Source organism: Onychomys torridus, chromosome 3, assembly GCF_903995425.1.
Source record: "Onychomys torridus chromosome 3, mOncTor1.1, whole genome shotgun sequence".
NCBI lineage: Eukaryota > Metazoa > Chordata > Mammalia > Rodentia > Cricetidae > Onychomys > Onychomys torridus.
Genome location: NC_050445.1, coordinates 47,652,980 through 47,668,624, shown reverse-complemented (window position 1 = coordinate 47,668,624; position 15,645 = coordinate 47,652,980). Strand labels below are relative to the sequence as shown.

At 38.8% G+C, this 15,645-nt stretch overlaps 1 protein-coding gene across 1 annotated transcript in view; it reads left to right on the top strand.

Moving 5' to 3' along the window:
• Cped1 (cadherin like and PC-esterase domain containing 1) overlaps window positions 1-7,777 on the top strand; it is a 271,465-nt gene extending 263,688 nt beyond the window's left edge. Inside the window, exon 22 of the mRNA XM_036181508.1 lies at window positions 5,848-7,777. Within this exon, the coding sequence (XP_036037401.1) occupies window positions 5,848-6,072 (225 nt within the window). The 3' untranslated portion in view covers window positions 6,073-7,777. The remainder of the gene's footprint in view (window positions 1-5,847) is intronic.
• The last annotated feature ends 7,868 nt before the right edge of the window (window positions 7,778-15,645 follow it).

Here is a 15,645-nt window from a genome sequence, read left to right as displayed (position 1 = left end):
CTGCAAATATTTGCCAAGTCGTATATGCACATGCCATTAACTGTATTATTATTAACCACATGTAGTGGGTCCTTTCTTTGCTCGTTGGCATGCCTGCTGTCCTCTGTAGCCAAGCATAGAGCAGCGTTTGGATGTATAGCTTAGTATTAGTCCCTGGCTGAGGTGATCTGTGTGCCAGTTCATTTGGACCCTTTGTCCTGATTTCATTTATGTTTTCTAACTGCTCACATACACTGTTGGTTTATTGTCATTGCTCAGAAGTCACCTAACATCTGTGCCACTAGCTGCCCTCTTCAAAGCTACACTACACTTGACACATCAGTTGGATTTTAGCAACCCCAAATGGTCCTCTGACTTTTGGGAGGATCCCAACTGGGCTTGTTTCCACACGAGATCAAAGGAAAGGAACTTTTGACTATACAGGTATCAAACATCTTCTTTGGCATAACATTTCCAACCCTTAGAAATGTGCCTAAATTACTTTTTCTCCACGTTAGAGATTGAAACTAAAATAAGATGATATTTTGACACCTGGAGACAGGTAGCAGTTTGAAGGCTGGATGTTGACTTTTATGAGTAAGTTCAAAGAACTAATGGGCATAAAAACAGATTCTCAGGCCTACCATAAATTAGCACCGGTCTCCTTAATGTACTTGGGAACTATTCATTACATGGAAACAACATGATGCCTGACCTTGTAGATCTGGTCCCAGACAATGTCTTTGAAGTCACTTCATTCTTGTTCCTACTTCAAGTATCTTAGACATGTGTCTTTATATAGTCCTCTTGAGGGTAGGGACCATATCTGAATTCCTTCATGTGTTTTCTAGCGCAAAGAACTCTGAATATTGAAAGATGGGTCTTACATGGATGGCAGTCATTAAGAATTTATATATGAAACACTACCTTGTTCTGTTTCTCTTTTGCTTTTTCATTGCAAAGGGATTACATGAATTCTTGTTCACTCTAAGAATTTAAAAATAAGTATACACAATAAAACTAAAACCCTTGCCTGTACATTGTGGACATTTGCAATGTGATACATAGCTTTTGTTGGTTGGTTGGTTGGTTGGTTGGTTGGTTTTTGGTTTTTTTTGTTTTTGATTTTTAGACATGGTTTCTCTGTGTATCTCTGGCTGTCCTAGAACTCCCTTTGTAGACCAGGCTGGTCTCAAACTCAGAAATCCATCTATCTCTGCCTCCTGAGTGCTGGGATTAAAGGCATGAACCGCCATGCCCGGCCCATAGCTCCATTTTAAACTTGTATTCTTGATTTTAATCCTATTTATTTAAAAGTGTTGAGCTTTCAACACAATATTACTGGATTTATATAGCACTGGGCACAATTTAGAATTTCTTTATTTTTACATAAAAAAATTTAGGGAATAAAAAGAATGTATGAAATGCTTTTTAATCTGCAAAATAAGCATTGCTCTTTCTATCACATTATTGAATATTGCATACATTTAATTATTAACCTATATTTTAAAATATTAATGATTCAATGGCTTTTATTACATCTCTGTTTATTTTATGTATTTATGTGTGTATGTGTATGTGCATGTGCACATGTGTGTCAATCAGAGAAAACATGCAAAAGTCAGTGGTCTCCTTCCATTCTGTGGGTCCTGAGGAACTGAATTCAGAATGTCAGGCTTGGTGGCAAACTCCTTTACCCACTGAGCCATCTCACAGGCCCCTTCAACCCAAACTTTACAATCAAGTTACATAAAGAATTATAGCATTGAAGGTTGCTCCCCATAAAGAAATTTTCTATCTTAATGTAGGCATAAACATAATAAAACAATGTTAAATATACTTGGCAGTTTAAAAAACATTGAGCATGTGATTAATGCCAGAGTCTGTCCCAAACAGTCTGCATCCAGACCTCTGACCTCTGAAAATGGGCAAGCAAGACCGATGAATGTATTCAATTCAGTATGTTACCCCACAGATCCCAATCTGCCTTCACCTGCACGTGATGCACCTCAACTCCTGGAAGTATGACAGTGTGACTTTATGCAAACTTGGAACAAGCCACTCCAGGGAGCTTAGGGATTACTGAGTTATTCTAGCACAAACTACCAGCTTGTTGATGGAAATACACACCCTGCAGCTCCCCAGACACAGGTCTTGCTCACTTCTTTCTGTTGCTCTGCCAGATACATGTTTTGGGGCACACAACTGTAAAGTTCTCTGCAGACCTATTCTGTCCTTTCTGTACGGACAGCCACTGGGCTTCCAAAGCCCAGGCTCCAACGAGGGCCATTTTGGTAAAACAGGGCTTTTTCTTCAACATTTGCTTATAGTTTGTTTGCAAACCATGGCACTCAGTCAGAAAGTTTTCCCCTTTATCCATGAGCTGTGATAAGCTATATCTGTGGTCAAGTAGAAAGCCCAGCTATGGTTGTTTCCCCACAAGGCTTCGTAGCCCTGGTAACTCACACAGCCTGGCCAGAATGTCTACCCATCAGTAGATTACATAGGCTATGTATAACAGAAGCCCTCAGCACAAACCTGGGGCTCACTATAAAAGCACACCCTTATTCAATCCATATTTTCCTCCTGCTCCTGGTAGACCCTGATTCAAGACAAATGGCTTGTCAAATCTGATGCATAAATATGCTGTCGACAATCAGGATGAGGACAGGAGTAGAACTGTTCCCTAGATGTTGAGTTATAGAGACTTTAGGGGAAGATATCTCTGGCTGGCATGTGAGAAGCAGAGGAAAACTGGACAGAAGAGTCATGTTTCTGAAGGACACTGTGGGATTCAGAGAACACAGCTGTACCTGGGCCTTAGACAGTGAGCCTTGGCTGTGGTTGTGGCTCAATGGCTCTGAGTACTTAGCATGCACCAGGCCCTGGGTTTAATTTTAACAGACATACACACTCATGCACATACATATATGCATACACACACATGCATACACACACACACACACACACACACACACTCACACACACATGCATGTGCATGCACCCCACATTACAGATAATAAGGCTGTGGAAAGATGAGGATCACCACCATTTCTGCTGTTCTGTTTCCTCACAGTCTACCACCCCCCTACACACACACACACACACACACAGAGAGAGAGAGAGAGAGAGAGAGAGAGAGAGAGAGAGAGAGAGAGGGAGGGAGGGGAGAAGGAGAGAGAGAAGAGGGCTGTAGGGCTGTGTGAGAAAGCAAACCTCCTCACAAAGGTTTTCATTTTGAAGAAAGGATCAAGTCATGATGAATTTTGAAGACAGACATGATTCATACTGATAGAAGGACAGCTCATATAGCAAGCCACCCCACCCCACAACCACAACCACCGGTACTTTTTTTATCTCAAATGATCATGGTTATTTTCCTATATTGAATCTTTGTTTGTTGGTTTGTTTTTTGAGACAGGGTCTCTCTGTGTAGCCTTGCCTGTCCTGGAACTCACTCTGTAGACAAGGTTGGCCTCAAACTCACAGAGATCTGCCTGCCTCTGCCTCCTGAGTGCTGGGATTAAAGGTATGAGTCACCACCACCGCCGCCTGGCCCTATAGTGATTCTTAACAAGTATTTTGGGATTTGACATGCATCTCCCAGTTTCACAGTCCACTTTAATCGACTGTGAAGCCCTGACGTGGTTTATCTCTTCATTTGTCCATGAGTCATTTGTGCCTCATTGACCTTGTAAAGGAGTCTTCACCTGCAGCCGGTAGATCATTGTTGAACTTAGTTATTTGGTATTGCAAGAGATGTTTTTAGTATATTTTCTTAATTATTGATAGACTATGGAAAAGCTTTATCATTTTTAAGCATCAGCTTTAGAATATTTAATCATTTTTAGTAGACTCATTTGGGTTTTCAGAGTAAACCCATAAAGCTTTCCACACAAAGCTTTGATAATTTCCTGTAATGAAATATTTCATAATGTTGAAGTGTTTTTCTATCCAGAAGCAAATTGTACTGCTAGTAGTGTGGCACATACTACTACAGGGTATTTTAATGGATTAAATTTGCAGTAGCAATTTTGAAGGAATTTTTGTGTATATATATATATATATATATATATACCAAAACTTGAATAATTCTATTTCTTTGTCTGCATTCAGGATTCAGTATCAAATCAATAGTGATTTTACAAAAAAGGAATTTGGAAACCTAATCTTTTATTATTACCCAAAAATAGTTTTCAAAGTCAAGATAAAGTGAACTAAGTGTGGTTGGCCCAATCACTGACACGGCCATTCAGGAGTCCATTTCAAACGACATCTGACAGAAACATTGGTAATTCAGGAGTGTTAATTAGCCTGGCCTTCCGAAACTGCTGGGAGAACATGTCATCTCATCTCCCTTTCTCCAAGATTAATTTCAGCTCTCTAAAATCAGAAGTAAATTATCAAGTTTCCCATTGAGACAAGTTAAAACAGTGACAGTACCTTTAGGTGAAATCTGTTTATCTCAGAGATACCGAAGTACATCTTTTTGGATATCCTATCTGCACATCTACTTAAGATTAGCAACACATCAGCCTCAAGTATTAAAATAATGTTTAAAGCACTATGGCCTTGTGTATTATGATAGACTCGTTTCCATTTTTCTTGTAATGAGCACATAGACCGTCATGGCAATTGCAGGAGCCAAACTTAAGACAAAATCAGATTTAAAAACTGCCGGTTTGGGGGTTTAGCTCAGTGGTAGAGTGCTTGCCTAGCAAGTGCAAGGCCCTGAGTTCGATCCTCAGCTCCACATAAAAACAACAACAACAACAAAAAGACTGCCTTTACTTTGGCTGCAGAACGCTGGAATGATATTATTTCCAGGTTGCATGTCATATTTGTGCTTAAATGTTTCCTTATATAAACTTCTAGAATGTTGTTCCCTAATGTTACTCGAGGACACTCCCCTCCAAAATACAGAAGTTCTTCAGGGAAGCACCGGTGCCTTCGAAGGCCTACCAGCCTTGAGTGCTGACATAAACACCTTGGGGTGGAAGGACACAGAAGGAACACCACTCTTGAGAGCTGGGATGTCAGCCAGTGCTTAATAGCAAGCTAAATCACAACCCACAGGGATTCTTTGTCACAAGGGGATGTTTCCACTGCCCTTCCTAAGAGTCATCTGCTCTAAGGGCCTAATAGAAAAAAAGCCAACTTCTCATGATGGCGATTCTCATAGAAAGCATTTCACACCCTAGGATCTGAACTACATTACTGATACCTTTTCCCCCTCAAATTCTAACATCTTCCTTTACTTCATTGTCTTAAAACCATGCACATTGATGATATTTATTTTAAAAAGTCAGCGGTTGGGGATTTAGCTCAGTTGGAGAGCTCTTGCCTTAACTCTGGCAAAAAAAAAAAAAAGTCAAGATGGCAAGTTAATAGAATACATTAAACCACATGGAAGCTTACACAGAAAGTTACTCTGTTAACATTTTAGTGCAGATCTTTACAAAGTTTCCTCTCAATAATTCTTCTAACATGGTTTGTGTTTACTTAAAGTGTGTAACTACAATACTCATTCCCCAAATACGTGGGGATTCCCTCCAAATATTCTGTTTTGTTTTCATTACATTTGTTTTCTTACATGGGATCAAATGATGTGTGCCTCAATTATTGTATTACCCCTAACAGAACAGAAAGATCAGGGTGTGAAAAGTGACGAGACTTCTAACTCCTGCTTTGGTCTTTTTTGAAACACAGCTTACCCTGGTTCTTGTTTATGTGAATCGTCTCTGAGCCCTTTAGGCAGCATCTGTGTGGCGACAATGCAGTGCAAGCATGAGAGTCAGTTACATCGGTCTATGTGGAGTTCGAATAGCTATGGTTTTGCACCCCTAATTCCTTGTTTTTTATTTGCAGGTAGTGAAATCAAAGTTATCCAGAGAGCACCATGTTATCAAGATGAAAAGATCCAAGAACCACATTGTGGGGAAATACTTCAGCCGTCAAAACAACCTACAGCGACAAAATTCTGTCCCAAATGTTCATTCACCATATCATGTCAGAGGTCCAATAAATCAGGTTTGTTCTGAAATCCTGCTCAGCAGGATGTGTGCAAGTCAGAGGTCTGCGCAGGCTCCCTGAAGGAGAGCTGAGTTCAGAGTTAGAGATAAGCCATTCACCTGGACAATCACCTGATAACCAAATGTGCCTCACACATACTTTGCCATGGTTGCGCACTCACCAGTGCAAGCAGGCACACCAGAGCACACAGCTTACAAAAGAGCAATGACACATGTTTTTACAACTGAACCATCAAAAGAAATCATGGGCATCCATCCGTTGGCTTCAGACCGAAGGACAGAACTAAAAGGAGATCATTTGAAATGTGATCACAAACTACGACCACGTGGACCAGATATTGCATTGCAATGATAAACAAAAATACAGAAATGTAACAATATGAGGCTAGAGTAATGCCGCCGTCCCTGTGCTATGGTCTCCATAGGCACACTACAAGTGACGAAGAAGCAATTACATTCCACCTGGAAGGAAGGATAACATTTAAGTTCTTTACTAGGAGAAAACAGGGTATTTACAGTGATTTGAGCTTTGTGGATCTAATGCTTATGAAAAACATTTCTTCTTACACTTTTAAAAGTTTATGATGGAAGGAACAGAACAGGAACAATGCTCTACAGGAGAATTCAAAGAGATGTTCTGCAAGTGATAAGTAGTGATACCGTATTCAACTCTGTGCTCCTGTGAGTTCCACAAACATCCCTCCACTCCAAACTGTGAGCTTGGATGTGGACGCAGTCTAAATTGACGATATACATAATTTTCAACTGTGGAACAAAATAAAGTTCCCCAAGTGTTGCTTTGTTATGTCTATGGATGATATCGCCCCTACAATGTGTCTCATTAAGACAACGGTTACATTTCAGATATTTTTGCGAAGGATTTCAGAATCTCAAATGTATAAGCATAAAGAATTTCTATGTATCCACAAATAGTACTATGTGACTAGTATCTGTATTTTTATTTGAACAAATGTGTTTGACTCAAATAGAGAAGGCATACAAGTATTTTTATGAAAATTGTGGCATAAGTAGGAAACATACCTAATTCTAGCGTTGAAAACTTTCACTTCTGTCTTTTTAGGTACAGAATGGTAAATCGCCTTATTATACAAACTCCTTGTTGTGAGATAGTATCTCACTGCTATGGTGAGTTTTAAAGGATGATTTGGGGGTGAGAAAAAGCTGAGAGGACTAACTCAGCACATAGCTAAGATCACTAAGTGTACAAATACCTCAAGTTCATTGCCATAAAAAAGAAACTATTTTGTTTTATTGACCCATCAATTACTTAGAATGAATATCCACCTTTTTCAAATACTCTATTTTTATATCTATTTTTATAAGGACATAAACATGAATTTATATTTAACTGTATTAAATTATATTTGTGTATGACTATAATTTGACATAAACAACATACGCATCTAGAAATACATTTTTGAACAACGGTACCAAATTAACTTAAAAATGAAATATTTTGTATACATGCATCTATATACAAACACTGTTTTTAGATGTTCAGTTATTTTTGATAGTATGAAACGTTAGCAATTGATAGAGCTACTCCATCAAATTTTAATGGATTGCATATTCCACAACAGTATTACAGCTAATGCCAGCTTTTTGTAACTCATTATAAGTGTCAATGTAAAAATCCTCTCTCTGACTTGAGTTAGTCTGGCATTTTCCTCTTCACCATTGAAACAACACTAGGTGTTAGAAACAACTGTAGTATATTTTCAATAAATATCTAACTGGTAATCATCTGTGTTTCTGTGTTCAGAGAGTATCTTTTACCTTTCCTCTTTTCAAAAGTTTTAGATTTATTTATTGTACTTTATGTATATGAAAGTTCTCCCTGCATGTATGTATTGTATGTGTACCACATGAGTTCCTGGTGTTCATGGAGGTCAGAAGAGAGCATTAGATTATCTGGAACTGGAGTTACAGAGGGTTCTAAGCCACCGTGCAAATGCCAGGGATCAAATCACAAACTTCTACAAGTCCCCTTAACCCCTGAGCCATCTCTCCAGCCCCTTAGCTTCTCATCTGCTAGAGTTATGCAACCCCACAAAGTGGATTCTCATCATGCAGGAGCGTGATAAGCAGCATGAACATATAGTCCCTTCAGCTCTGACACTATCTCCGCAATGGGTGGGATGAACTCTCTGTTGTGACCAAAGGTAGTTTAGTGGTTTGGTTTTTTTTTTGTGTTTTTGTTGTTGGTTTTTTTTTTGTAACAGAAGGCACTGAAATTCTAGTGACTGTTTCCATCATTTCTTAACCGAGGAAACTGTATTTTGCATTGGGTAAATAGATGTGACTATGTGCCTTTACAAACATATTTCTCTGTTTTAGAACATTTTAATTTGAGCAGGGGAAAAATAGGAGTAGGCCTTTAAAAACATTTTAAGTGTGAAAGTTACCGGATGTGTATTGTTTTGAGTAAGAATTGATCGGCCTCCAATCTAAACTATACTTAAAACAAAACATTTATAATATTAGAAGTCAAGAATAACTGCAGAAACATTTCCAAACTGCTCTATTGACACTGGGCGGGAGTGAGGGGGTGTACCTATGTGTGCAAGGGAGCACGTACATGTGCATTGTGTGTGTGTGTGTGTGTGCGTATATTGTGTGCATGTATGTGTATTGTGTGTATGTATGTGTGTGAGTTTGTATATGTATGCATATGTATTGTGTGTGAGTGTGTGTGTATTTTAAAGGTGCAGTATACTGCTCACCTGCAACCAAGCAGACCTTATAAAGATGCCAAAATACATTCACCCTTTCACCTGGTCTACATTGGAGTCATCAAATCTTTTTTAGACTAGTTTCCTTTATGTCCATAAGTCTTCCCTGCAGAGGACTGAGTCTCACTTAAAGCACTGGGAAAACTTACTGGAAACAATTCTAATGGAAACAAGGAAGAAGATAAAATCCAATGGTATCCTGCACCTTGAGTTTGTCCCTTTAGTTCCATCTCACTGAAAAATCCCAAAGAAATATTTTTTAAATAGGTCCAAAATTACATTATCCACTAAGAGTTCTCTTCACAGATCTAAGGCTTTGGAATGAAAGGAGAGAAGAGGCATCTACTGCTGCAAAAGCTTGAGCCAAGATTCCACTAGTATTGTCCTTGATTTCAGCAAATGCTGAAACAAAAATACAAGAAAATCACCAACACCTATGCTAGTACTGTTCACTTAAAATAAGCAAATGTAACAATAACCTCAAAAGCATGCATCCCAGCACAAAGTAGCAACACTCTGTGTCCACAGTTTTGACTGGGTCAAGGATTAACTGCCCTGCAAATGTTGTTTGCTTGTTTTTGAGAAAGAGGCTCCATATGTAGCCAACCCTGGCCTGAAACTCACAATCCTCCTAATGAATGCTAGGGTTACAGACATGAATCATCATGCCTGACTTTATTTTTTTATATACATTTAAATTTCAAATGCTTTTGATTACTCTTAGAAGTAAAGGTATTTTTGATAGATCATATCAGCTTAAGGAGTTGATCCAGAAGTTGTTAGAACCCCCCAAAACCTGCTAAAGACAACAGGATCTTGAGCATGCTTGCAAACTAGACTCTGTGTTTGGCCAAGCTTCCAAGGTTTCATATGGTCTGAGAGCCTTTTAATCATGTTTTTATTGCTAAAATAACTGCTATTATTATCTTCCATATTCCTCTGACCATCCACTCACTTGGTATATGGGCAGACAGATTCCTTTTCTCCTCACCAATACAAACTATGCTTCTAACAGCACAGTCTACTTCTTTTCTTTATGTTCCCTAAAAATTAAAGAATTTGCTTTGTGGATCACAGATCACTGAACCTTGGCACACACAATAATAGACGATCCATTTGTTCACTTTTACAATTAATCAATGGTAATCTGTAAGTCTACTTACAACATAAGTCAATGTAATTCCTTAACACTAACAGAAAGAACAACATAGCTACATTTAGAGAGAGCATTACAGCAGATTCCTACCTGATGGCGATGTTCAAGTAGGTTAGGTTTGGAACTTGATTTATGCTGACTGTCATCTTAACTAATACTGTAGGCTTCTGCAAAGAATTGTTTTAATTTAGTTAATAACAGCTTTTTTTCTAACACTATAAAATTCATCTGGGAAAATTACATTTTAGATTAAGTTATAAAAAGGCACTTCACATCTCAAACCAAGATTTTGCCCCTTAGGTCATTTATGTATAGCACCCATAATATTCATTTTATTGCAGGAAATATATATATATCCTTTTTGTTGTATAAAAAAGTAATTCATATGATCTTCATAAGAATGCTTAGATACATTTAATATCAAAGTGATTATAGTTGATTATGATCACATAAGCAGCCAGAAGTAAGAGGGTTTTCATAAACTTAAAATGTATTCAGTTAATTCTCAACTCTGTAGTGGTTTTTCTTATGATATGATTGGTGGGCATAGTGTGTCAACTTGATGAAGCTTTAAGTGTGAGCAAATGGTGATGATATGTGATTCATATATATTTCCTTCAGTTGTAGTTCCACTTTCCTTTTAAAATAAAATCTATGGGTTGAAATCTTATAAAGCTCATTTTTACTTGAGTATGTCATCAAGGTCAATATTTTAAGTTTCCTTAAAGTCTCTCATTCATATTGGGTCCATATTTGTGTGTTTTAAAATTAAAACATTAATTGATCTTAGAAAGTAAATTTTTGTTTGTTTGTTTTGAGACAGGGCCTCCCTCTGTAGCTGAGGCTGGTCTTGAACTCTTAATCTCCCAATGTGCTAAGGTTATAAAGCTATGACACTATGTTAGGCATTAAAAAAAAACCTCAAGACTCTTCAAACAAAGTGAGTGCATGAACCTTTCAGGGTAGGTGTATGTGAACAATCTCCTTCTAAATATGAAAGGTTATTTGGTTTCCAGTCCATTTTTACTTTAATAACTACAGATCTGGGCACATAATCCAGATGACTCTTGCTAGGAGACACATGAATATGAGTGGGTGGTGTGTGGCGCCAATACTAAATCAAGAGTAGCCCAGATTAGTCCCCAAGGACCACCATAATCAATATAGAGTTGAAAGAAAAGGAATTAGAAGCATTTTCTCAGGCCTTAGCAGATCCTGGGAAGGACACAGGTTATAACCACTTTCCAGATTCCTTGATGAATGCTAGACACCTATTCAAACCTTCTCCTTGATGTGTAAGTCATTCTGCAAGTTCTAGTAACCCCTAAAATAAAAGCATAAGTAATCATTTTATGTGTTTATTGAGCCAAACTTGGTAGCCTAAATGAACCAAATAGCAGGCAAATGTGCTTTTAATTGTATATAATTTTTTTAAAAGTAGAAAATGTACTGCAATTACTCATATGGTGTTTGTCTAGATAGCCTTAAATGACATTTTCCACTACATGGGGTCCTCCAACCCCCAGTCAAGGTGACATTTCTCTCCCAAGACAATTCCAATCCCTGTTCATCCCTACCTTTGTCTTTGAGATGGAAGTTACGCAGCATTTCTCTGTGTGCATTTACTATGTAATACAAGATTCATTTTAAAGCTCATATTTTATATTCTATCCCTTGCCTTAATTACAGGTGACATGAAGTTCATGCTTAATAGGCTCTCCAGCTTTACCATATCATAAAAAGAATGTATAACCTTTGTTAAAGAATCACTGTTCACGTAATTGGCAGAACATGGGATTATCTGCAGCTACTTCTTATACCATAAAATTTGCTCTGCATTAAGGATAGTAGGAGTGGAACTGAAACAAGGCTGTGTAGTCTAAAGTGAGTTTAGTCATCAGATGGCACCAATGCTGAGCCTCTGGTTTCCACCACTTGTGCGTGCCCACAGGGGAAAGCCAGTTCACACACGCCTCACACAAATATTCATCTCAACGTTCACACTAGCTATGCAAAAGCAGTGGCATGTGTTTAAAAGGGTGTGGATCCAACCATCAGCACAAGGTATTCATGCCAAAAGTAGGATCCTTTCAGTAGGATGGAGTATCCAGGGCCATGTTATTGGTACGCACCCAGAACTGGGTCTTGGCCACCTACCTTATGAATAAACCGGTACCTTCTATGAATTATGTATAAACTAGGAGATGAAGCTGATACAGACATTGCCTCTCAGGTTCCAGCTTCCCCAGAAGAATAGGCAATCTCCAGTGAGCAATTGGCTTAAGTTCTGTTTTTCTGTTTCCTGGGATCATCGTAAGTCTTTGAAGTATTGTCTTCCTTGAAGTCCATTTCTCTCCCAATGCAAGCATCTTTGGGCAGACATCCCAGTAAACTGTTACCAAATACACTGAAAATAAATGTCTTACCTCCACCATGGACTCATTATGCTGCTTCTGCAGATAGAAAACCTCAACTATTGGGGTAAGACCAGGCCTTCCCTGGTTTGTGTCTGGGTAGGGTGTGTGTCAAATAAATTTTTTAAAATTAATTCTGTATTATTTAAATTGAAATATCCATGCTATGTATTTGTGATGTATACATAAAGCATATGTTCATGAGGCCATGTACATTCACAGAGCAATAGATAAATTGGTATTTTCATTTTTATTATACCAATTAATCTTATCGTCATTGAATTGTTCTTAACATAGTCCTCTTAGCTTTGATTTATGGCAGTATGTAAAACCTTTAGAAGAACAGACTCTGTATCTCTAGATGTTTCTGCCAGGTGCTCGTCTGGGCATGTGGGGGATGTGATTCTAGGTCTATGCCAAGCCGTGGCAGAGCCTGGAGGGATCAGCACATCCCTCAGACACATGGGGAGGAGTCTACCAGACACTCTCCTGAGAAGTGACAGGAGACTGGACGGCCACCAATCACCAGGATAGGAAGACAGTGGGGAACACGAGACTTCCAAGCCACAGAGGGCTCACCTCCGACACCTGACAGAACTTCAGGAAGGAAAGAGAGCCCCTCAGCTTTGGAACCCCTGGAAATGAATGGACTGACAGAGCTGTCAGTGGGAACCCTGGCTGTCAGTGGAATCCCAGCTCTCAGGAGGCAGAGGCAGGTGGATTTCTGAGTTTGAAGTCAGCATGGTCTACAGAGTGAGTTCCAGAAAAGTCAAAGCTACACAGAGAAACTCTGTCTCAAAAAATAAAACAACAACAACAAAAAACAAAACAAAAAAGTAATCATAAATGAGTAAAATATAAATAAATAAAAACAAAAAAGAAGAAAGAAAACATTTCACTGTAGAGGTGTGTGGGTCAAACCTGAGCCTTGAGAAACTCTGTTTATTGGGGCAGAATGTACCAAGGTTATTATAGGTGGAATGGTATATGTCTATGTGTGTGTGAGCATGAGTGCCTGTGGATGGTCCTGTAGCTGGAGTTACAGGTAGTTGTGAGCTGCCCAACATGGGTGCTGGGAACCAAACTCAGGTCCTCCCTCTGCAAAAGCAGTATGCACTCTTAACTGCTCAGCCATCTCTCCCAGATTTACTCTTTCTAAAGCATACAGTTCTGGAGTTTTAAGCACATTTATACCCTGCATTCAAATACACTTAAACAGTTAGTTTACTCATGGTAATATTAGAATATTCTCTCACCCCTAAAGGGAACCTGGCAGTCACACTTTCCACACCCTCTTCTCTGGTCCCACTTGTAGACAGTGCTGGCCTGCTCTCTGTCTATGGATTTATCTAGCCTGGGTGTTCACGTGAATAGTTATATAGTGTGTGATCTTCTGTAGCTGGCTTCTTTTCCTCACTCTTGTTATGTTTTGATTTTACATACTGTTTAGAAATTATGTGCTTAGTGTAGGAAGGACAACTAATTTTTATAAAAATGAATGACTGACACTAACAAACACTAGCATTTCTTAGGGTTAGAAATTGTTCTCCAAATAGAAAAGGCTTGGAAAAGGCATTGTTTTGGAAATAATGCCATCACTTTCTGAAGCCCTCACAAGTAAATGCCAATTGTTTGTCCCCATTGTACTATGAGAGTAGTTTGGGAAGATGTATGGTTCAGATAGAAGTTGACTGCCTGGACCCAATAGGAATGTGAGCCAGAATAACGCTTGTGGCTTATACAGGCCTAAGTGTTCCATGCCTCCTGCTCCCCCTGCTCATTGCTTATCCAAGCAGGAATGGATGCTTTCTCTACCCTGCCCTATCAAAACTTGAAAGGCTTGGATGAAGCCATTTCCAGGTCTGAATAAATAACCAGGCTGTATATTTCAGGGCCAGGCAAAGGTACTAAAGTATTTTTTTTCCAAAGGTAAAGTAGTATTATTTTGATTGTGGAACGTCAGGTTATCAGCTAGCCAGAATTAGGTCCATTAGAAGCAGAGGGTATCATATAACTTACCCCCAAGATGCCATTCTTACATCAAGATTGCAGGAGATGGGAGAAAAGCTAGATTGATGGCCCCATTCAGATCTGTCAGCTAAGTATGGCTTAAAGGGTATGGGCAGGTTGCCATGCAGTCTTTGCCCCTATGCCCATACCAACGGGGCATGCATGCTGATCTAAAGAAATAGATTTCTTTTTCTACTGTATGTTTGTCAAATGCAATACTAATGTAGCAGCAAAAATCATTTTATGTCAATAAATCTTCATCTGATTTTATAGATAAGTTTTTACAGTTGCAAATCATGCTTAAATAGAAGGGCATAATGTTCCATGGACAAAAACTGTCCATATTGTAGCAATTTTGTAAGCAGCTGTTTCAAGTTAACATATGTGTATTCCCAGCTTTGTGTACATGAAATACAAGTTAATGTCAACAGTACATTAACAATGCAACTGAATTAAATTATAGAACTAAAAGCACCATGGAGGGAGTGATCACATTGACCCTGGAAAATACAGGTAAGGAGGCACCTGTTTCTCACAAGTTTCAAAAAGATACTTGAATCTTTTACACCCATCCATTCTATAATTTTTTTTTCAACAGTGGCTGAGTACAAAGTTTTTCCTTTATGTTCATTCCTAACATAATGTGGCAGATATATGTACCAGTAATTTTGTCTTACAAGTGTCATTATATACTGCCTTTCAAGTATGGATGTGGGAAGTATGAAGAGGACAGCAAAGTTTGAGAATTATACTCATATTTTCATATACAGCTATATATGGAATTAAAGGAATTGTGACCAACGGGTTCCACAATATGTCCACAACATATCACATGATTCTGGATTCAAAAACCTATCAATTAAAGAAATTGACTAAGTTAACCTCTGGAATATCTTAAGATACTAGTATTCTTGGATGATGAGAGGTCGGCAGGCAATTTACCCTAGAGTACATTTGAATCCATTGTTTCCCTTTCCCCACATGGCTACATTAATGCACTGAGCAAATGAAGGATTGGGGATGGGACTTGACTTTGAAGGAACCGTGTTGAAATGTAGATTCCTCTGGAGGTCGGGGTAGAAGAACCTGAGAAGCAGGGGGCACTGGCTGCCACAAGGCCACTGTGTCTATGTGCTGAAGTATGCCAAGTTTACCTCTGCAGGCTGAGTTTTAAACTCACTCACAGTTGAGCAAAGGGTTTGGAGCATGTCCAGCTTGAAAAACTGTGAAGGAGGTACAAATTAGCAGGGAACTAAAGATTTCAGAGGCGAAATGGCTGCATCCATTACCTCTTGGCTTGC